General features: G+C 33.8%; 1 protein-coding gene across 1 annotated transcript; it reads right to left on the bottom strand.

The window, feature by feature from the left end:
• Positions 1 to 1146: 1146 nt before the first annotated feature.
• LOC108467492 (GATA transcription factor 26-like) lies at positions 1147 to 6661 on the bottom strand. Its single transcript, XM_017768118.2, has 8 exons — positions 6082 to 6661; positions 4494 to 4856; positions 3589 to 4021; positions 3172 to 3244; positions 2830 to 2933; positions 2396 to 2582; positions 2193 to 2304; positions 1147 to 1858 (listed from the first exon to the last, which is right to left on the bottom strand). The coding sequence occupies exons 1-8, from the start codon at positions 6119 to 6121 to the stop codon at positions 1554 to 1556; spliced, it is 1617 nt and encodes a 538-aa protein (XP_017623607.1). The 5' UTR covers positions 6122 to 6661; the 3' UTR covers positions 1147 to 1553.
• Between the last annotated feature and the right edge of the window lie 1473 nt (positions 6662 to 8134).

Raw genomic sequence — 8134 nt, 5'->3', positions numbered from 1 at the left:
ATTGCAGAACATGTTTATGAGTCTTTTGCTTTAGTGTGTGTGACAATGACCCGTTTCATCCATTGGTGTGCTTGTGCACGCATGTGTTGATGCCTTAATTGGTGGTCGAGCGATAAATGGAAATTGACCATTAAAGCAATATCTAGGATTTGTTGGTTTGAAGTTAAGCCTAAAAAGTTCAGGGCCTTGGATGAAAGGGTTTTTATTTTTCTCCTCCATCAATTAAGGGAAATGTAGTATTTAAAGTACCTGCATCTGCATCAAAGTACAGTTTAGTTCTCGGCATCCGCTTTGGTAGGCCAAGTAAAAGGTTGGCTACCTTGGCCATCTGTCTTATTTTTGTGCCCAACATTGTCTTCTTTGTTGATTTCATGTCCACTCTCAAAGAATTTAACTAGTTTCCAACCTCGGTTAATTGTTTGATCTGATATTTTTAGAACATGTTTCATAAGGATAAGATTTTTGCATCTTATAAACAAGATTGAGTTTCTGAATTCAGGTCATTATTTACCCTTATTATCATCAAAACAGGAAGTTGACATCCTCTGTTGCCGTGGATGACTGGTTGTGGACCTTTTTAGCTATGGTTTGCTGGCAATGTACATGAATCTTTTTGGTTTTTGCCCATTTTCAGGCACTAACTCTAATATCAATGTCATTAATGATAATACATTGCACCTGATTCTCCCTAATCCTTTCAGTTCTCTAAAAGAAAGAATGACCAGATATCCCCAAGTTTATCTTTGAGCTATATGCCTACTATATGAACAACTGTGAGGGCTGTTTATGAAGTCCCATGCTGTCCACAAACAACTTCAAGCACGCTAGAAGGTTTAAAGTAATGGGCATTTCTTACATGTTAACTTGCACTTTGTTTCTGTGGTCTAGAATAAACCACAATTAGGTTGAATTGTCTTTCTCATTATTAAAAACTAACCACAATTAGGTTGAATTGTCTTTCTCATTATTAAAAACTAACGAGAGAGTTTTAATAACAATCAACCAGTTATGGACAGTCTTAAATCAAATGGAATAGTCTTATTAAAACTGGTAAGGGGTTTAACTCTACTTGTAAGGACAAAACCTTATCAAGGTCGATTCAATCAGTCGATAATGTAGGTATCCAGTATACCCAAACGGCAGCAATTAAAGCTAAAAGATTATTTATTGCATCCATCAAGCTATTTTGATATCCCTTTATTTTAGCTTTCTTTCCCCACAGCAAAACCAAAGGGGATAAGCTGCATTGTTACCAAGGGGTATATAAAAATTCTGTTTCTATGCAAAAAAAAAAAAACCATTTGCATACAAAACTTTGGAAATTATATATTACAATCTGTTGTCAACCTATACAGAGAAAAAAAAGAAAAAAAAAAAACCACCCCAAAGTAATCTCTTAGCATTTTGAGTTTGGAAAGGTGAATGAGGGAAAAGAGCAACCATCAAACCTCATTCAGATTTTTCAGTGTATGGCATGCAAAATATGTCAACCCCATACATGGGGTATTGCAGAAGGAGCAGACCTTTACAGTAGTAATTATAAAAAGCCAATGCTAAGGATGGAAAGGATTTGGGTGTGCCGAGCTACTACTGGTGCTTGCCTGTTGCCCAAAACTTAAAGCAGGATGAAGCAGTTCTGCCTGCGGGAATGAGCCATTGGACGGCACATCCAGCAGCAAATCTTGGTCAGAACTTTCATCGACAAAATGAAGAGAATCCAGCATGAGAGAGCTACGATCAGAAGGCAAAGCAAATAGGCTTCTTGGACTAAAGCAAGAACCATCATTATCTATGAGTTCTTTGTTTTCACAAGAAGCTTTCATGATCACCCTTTTGGGGCTCTTTAAAGTCCTTGATTCTGGAAAATGAAAAACATGTCTTTCTTAGCAAAATGTCAGAATAACTCTAAACAATCACAAAAGCTAACATGGTCGACACTCGACTTAAAGGGTGATATTTAGTTAGAGAGAAATTTTCTTCATATGTCTTCATGTTATTAAATTTATTTCCTTCAGCAAATTTATTGTTAATTTGTATTACTATTTAACTACGGCATTGTACTTTTTCCTTGTCATAAATCCCAAGGCTAAGCTGAGTTATTGTCAGTTAAAACTCAATCTCACAATCTAATCTTTAATATAACTTAACAAGACTTATATCATACAGTGCAATAACAAGGAAAATTTTCAAACCTGGAAAGTTTTGAATTTGACTGTTGCGTGATCTCTTCATAGTTACGAAGTTATTTGATGCAATGGCATTTGGTCCTCTAGCATTCATAGATCCTTGAATACGATTACATTTCTGCAGCAAAATAAATGCTACCATATTGAGTAGTCCAATGGGCAAAATATGTTCATGCCAAGATGTCACTAGTCGAGAAACCAATTGATACCTTAAGTGTCTGACGGCGTTCCACCCAATGGGATTTTGTTAAGTTGAATAATGCAAGTCTTTTCAATGTCTTACAATCTTCAACTTTCACCCCTGGTACAGATACACTAAAGACCCCTTCTTCAAGCAGTTGCTGAAAGTAACATAAGTTCTCCTTGAATTGAGGGCTTTCAAACATGCTTTCGAGGCTGCAGATACGAAGACAACTATCAGTGATTCCACATCATGTTTCAACTATCAGCCATCTCTTTAAGCAACTGATAGTCATTGCTGGTTTTTCCCTTTCTCTTTTCCTCAACTATTTATTTTCCGATGTGCATCAAATACTTTGAAATAAAAACTTAACTATTACAAGAAAATGCATTCCATTGCGCATAAAAGACAGACTAGAAAGATGTTACTTTCGACCTCTTGATAATAGAGTGAAAAAGATACCTATCGGGGAGGTTGGCAACGTCAAGTGGAGGCAGATACTGCAGTAACTGTTGCTGCTCCTCATTTGTTAAATATTTCACAAATTCCTCATAGTTGAGAATATCCTGCACGACACAAAAACATCAACAAATAGTGAAGAATGAACATGCTATGAATTGAATTGCTCATGGTAACTCTTTAACTTTTGCTAAATATGGAGGAATTATCTCAAAGATTTATGGAACATTCAGTCATTAAATGTATACAAAATTACAGGTATGATGATATAGCAGCTGTACAATTGAGTTCTAAATGCTTTTCCCTAGAAATTTGAAGAAAGAATACAGACACAAGGGAACTTACATTTAAATCTATGTTGCACAGTGGAGAATTATGACTTTCCATCAGTAGTGATTTTTCATGCTGAGATTTGTCCCTGTCAAATGTCAAAAAGGAAAATTAGTCAACATGATAGCATCATTCCCCAAGTTCTCCTCCCATTGCATAGCAGCCTATGAGCTTTATCTTAAGGCTCATGATTCATGAGTAATGATGACATTAGATACCGAAAGTTTTCCCTAAAAACGGAGACATTACTACTAGGAAGCTTTTGAGATTAATGTCATGCCTTACATAGAAGAAATGTACCTTCTCTTAACCTTTCTAAGCGGCATTGTCAAATTTCATAATATATTCAGTAAAAGCACATGGTCCACTCAATTCTATTTTCATAACTGGTAGATTCTGCTGCAACTTAAATGTTATTGTGAAATGATTTACCTATTAAGTTGTTCATGCTGCATGCCTTGCCCAGCAGAGTTCTTATCCCTTTCAATTCCATGACCTAAAAACTTGATGCCCTTGCTATCATTGTATGCAGGGAAGCTTGAAGAATATGAATAAGCCTCATTCCTTGAGTATTGTCTGTTTTCAACTGAGAGGGAACTAGCTTCTGATTCCTCTTCCCGAGCTATTGAGCTTGGATGTCTAATTAAAACACTTCCATGTCCAATCTCAACAGAAACCATGGGTGTCTCACTCTCAAGAAGCAAATCCTCCTCAGAAGATCCAGAGAAATATGAAGACTGTTGTTCATGTAAAATAGTATATAAATCTTTTGTAAGTTTCTCGACCGAAGATGGCTTTGGACGATTTACGCAGGTTCTTTTCTTAGACGGTACCATTGAGTCCCACACATTGGATTGGGCAGGGCCTGCAGAAAGATAAAAAGAAGACAACATGAGCATCAGTCTGGATCAAGTTAGTGATGAAGATATAATCTAAGGATGCAGATTAAAACATCAAGATTAACCACTAAAACAGAGAAAGGTAAAATCTGTATTACATTGTTAAACAGTTTCTGCTTACAGCTACAGTTAACTTTAGTAATGTCAAAGATATGATAAACCTTTCAGCCTCAGTGGCGCATTCAGAGAAACCATTGGAAAACCAGAGTACTTGTATTTTTAGGAATATCCAAAACCATTTTCCATAATTATTTTCAATTATGCCAAAGATGGTACTCATGAATCTCCAATGACTTCGTATGGATTGGGATATTTCATTGAACTTAGTATATGATCCGCTAGGTCTCTTTCCTTTTGAATTTTATTGACAAAACAAATGCAATATACTCTCATACGGTCAAAACAGTGATGAGGAACACTGATGGCATTGTGTCCAACCTGTCAAGTCACCAGCATCAGCACAGCCAAATTGGGCACAGCTTTCTGAATTAGATATGGCTGATCCAGAACTTGATCTATTACTCGTATCATCATCCACAAACTTACGGTTCCCCTGGTTGTAATCAGGGACAACAATTGCTTTATCATGATTTGATTTTCTTTTCAGCAGTTTTACTTCTTTGTTCTCATTTATAGATATGATCTTCAATCTGGAGGCCCTATGATCCTCATAATCTTCAGGTTCAACCCTGGCATGAAGTGGGGTATAATTTGTAAGTGTCCCTTTAGTCCTCCACCTTGATCCACATGCATTGCACAATACTGGCTTCTCGGGAGGTCCATTGCGCCAAAGAGGAGTGCCTATCACAATGCATTGTTATTAGTAAGTATAAGCTAATTGAGGACAAAGAAAGTTTATAACTGAGATATGTTTATATAAGAGTCATTAGCCAGATTTTATAGAGACTTAGGGTCAATAAGACAGACATTAGATAAGAACCAAATTCATTTGATAGACAACATTAGATGATTCTTCTTCAAATTATGGATAATACATTATCAAGGACAAACTTGAGTAAGAACCAAACGGAAGAGGGACTGGCACTTGTTCTCATAAGTTCCTTAATGTTGGAAGCAATTCCTAAAACAATCTAGGATCAATGCTCTTGCTTTCACCAAGGTAACAAGGATAAATGGAGCTTCCATTAACACCTCTACTTGACAGAAATTTAACATTCATTCAGTGACCATAAAAAATAGAATACAGCTGAAATGAGTTGAGTTGCAACTATTGGTGAAAGGTTTAAGAGGCAAACATTAGAATTTTCGATGGAGGTCGACTATTCTTATCATTGGATTTTAAACAATAGCTTATTAAGAAAATGAGCAAGAATCCATCAATAACTCAATGGAAGTGCATCCATATAGGAGTGAAAACAATGATGTTCGAAGAAAAAAATTCCTTTTAATTGAATCCAAGAGGACTGAGGTTTGACTTGAAATCCAGGCTTATAAACATGTATGGAGCAATGGGAAAGCAATGCCAATTTAATGTTGAATCTGCTACTGGTCAACAATCAACAACACAGACTCTGCAATTCCCTTGTATCCAATAGAATTCAATCTCACATTCCTTTATGAGATATGTTGGAACTTTGAACATGAGTCAAAGAAGACCAACCCCAAGAGATATAATGAAAAGAAGGAAGGAATGAGGTCGAAAGAAACAACTGAATTAAATAACAAACTCAAGTTTGAAGCTTTACATGGATTGAGAAAAAAAGGACACATGTTATTCTAAATTCATATGCAAAAAGACTAACACAAAGAACAGCATATATTCTAAAACTTATTATCTTTGTCCATGTAATCTGTTCATTTTCTGCATACAGTTATTCCCAAATTCCAATTATAGAATTATTTATCCAAGCATACAAAATCACACACCACAAACACTAATTTATAAGAGGGGGGGGGGAGGAAGGTTGAAAATTTACATATATCCAAGGACTCAATTTCTTTTTCTTTTTTTCTTCTATTTTTAGACTTAATATTCGAAAAGTTAATTGGAGAAACAAGAACTCACTTGTAACTCCACAGTGATAGCAAGGCCCTTGCTTGCCCATGTCTTTCTCTTTTGCTCAAGGGAAGAAAAACAAATTAAAAAGGATAAAAATCGAAAACAATTTAAGAAAAAAATAAGAAATTTCTATTATTGACAAAAACTCTGATTGGTTTCTTCAAGCTTTATATGACATATTAAACTGAGTGTTAAAGGCTTTTCTTCAAAAACCCAGAAATCTCTAGTTTAGTTTGCAGAACAAAACTGAAGTCATATAAATGAAAAAATACCCAGAAGTGTTCTATGTCCTTCTTATCAGTCTAATAAACATAAATTTAAAAAAAAAATCCAAAATTCAGGAAGAACTGAAGGATTATAGAAATGGGTATTTGAGCTTGGAATCTAAACAATCCAATGGAGAGGATAAAAAAAATAGAGAGAGAGCAAAAGGAAAGACTAAATGAGAGGAGGAATCTAATAAATGGCTGTGAAAAGAGGAAGGTGAAATGAGAAGAAAAGGCAAGGGAGAATAGTAATCTGTTTACATGACATTTCTCTTTGTAATTTTTATTATAAAATATTGTTTCAATTTCTTTTGCGTTATAAATTTATTGATAAATTATTGTGTGAAAAGATTAAAAAGAAAATTGTTCAAAGAAGGATAAGGAATTTTATATTTTTATTGCATATATACTGTTGACTAGACTTTTTCAGCTTTGTTTTGATGTCTATAAAATATAATTCCCACAAAAATAGAAATTTGAAAATAAATTATTATTAGAAAAAGAAGAAGAGGAAAATGAAATAAATTTTAGTTTGGGTTTTTTCCTACTAAGTAATATTTTATTTAAAGAAACTATTTAAAATTCTAGAAACAAATTAGATATACATTCCAAAATAAGTAATTAAAAATAAATATACATTACTTTATTTGTTAATTAATAATTTTGTTTTGTGTGTGATGAGATGATGTTGATTATTTTTGTTTAGTGGGTCTTTGTTCTTAAAAAGAATGAACCTAATTTCCACCGTCTCGCGTGATGATCTCTGTCACGATTCAATATGCGCCATCCGATTTAATTAAAAGCGTTGTCAAATTGGGTCCCACTTAATGAATTTCTCCCCCTTTTTTTTTTTTTTATTTATTAGGGCTTTAGGTAGATCTAATGGAGGCTCTCACTCCTTGTAAAAACATGGACTGCTACGGAATTATGTTCCAAATCTGAGGGCTGGGAATTGGCAAAAAGTCATCCCGGACGAACCATGACCTTAACAGTAATTTAATTTGGTTGAAAGTATTTTTATTTAAACATACATTATTGTTTTTTAATGTGCGTCATAATCATGTGCCCTACCTCTACATTACAAACTTGTTTGGATCTCATCTCATCAAAACCTTTGATTTGGTCACTTTTTCCCATACAAAATTGCTTCTCCTATTTTATTAATTAAATCACACAGTTCAGCAAAATGATGCCATGTTTTGACGCTCACCAAGCCATTAAGCTTCGAGGTAGAAGAGGCCGTCCAATTCGTGTTGATGTAATAATTTATTATTCTTTTTTAAATAAATGGGGGTCAGTCAATTAATTCATCTCTAAGTAATAAGGAGTATTAATTATATAAATTTAGAAAACTTATTGCTTAATACTAAAATTGTCCAAGTAGTATAAAAATCAATTTCAATAGATTTATAAGAACAAAGGAGAAAGGAAGGTCCCAAAAGAGTAATAATATAAAATAAGTGAAAATAGTATAGTCCTGGGTCATGAGGAACTATATGCTGTAACCGCTCATACTTGTAACATTTATTTTATTACTATTTTTAACTATTATCAAGTTAATATTTTGCTGTAAATTATCTCTTTTTAGGAAAAGAAAAAACATAATTATAGTGAGCATGTAACACGATTTTTATTCCAGAATTAGATAATAATAAATAACACAAATCTATTTGTAAAGAGCCTTTTAACCATATATGGGTATAAAATTTGAAGGAATAAATTATTTTATTTGATATTGTGATTATATTTAATTTCTTTTATTATTGTTATTAAATTTATATCACTTCATTAAT

The sequence above is a fragment of the Gossypium arboreum genome, chromosome 8 (assembly GCF_025698485.1).
Source record: "Gossypium arboreum isolate Shixiya-1 chromosome 8, ASM2569848v2, whole genome shotgun sequence".
NCBI lineage: Eukaryota > Viridiplantae > Streptophyta > Magnoliopsida > Malvales > Malvaceae > Gossypium > Gossypium arboreum.
Note: the sequence above shows the minus strand (reverse complement) of the source record. Positions and strands in the feature narration are given on the sequence as shown.

Coding starts and splice junctions, on each gene's coding strand:
- LOC108467492 (XM_017768118.2), bottom strand. CDS start 6,121: ATGGGCAAGCAAGGGCCTTGCTATCACTGTGGAGTTACAA. Junction 3,245..3,588: donor CAGCATGAACAACTTAATAG/GTAAATCATTTC, acceptor GACATTTGACAG/GGACAAATCTCAGCATGAAA. Junction 2,305..2,395: donor AACGCCGTCAGACACTTAAG/GTATCAATTGGT, acceptor ATTTTGCTGCAG/AAATGTAATCGTATTCAAGG.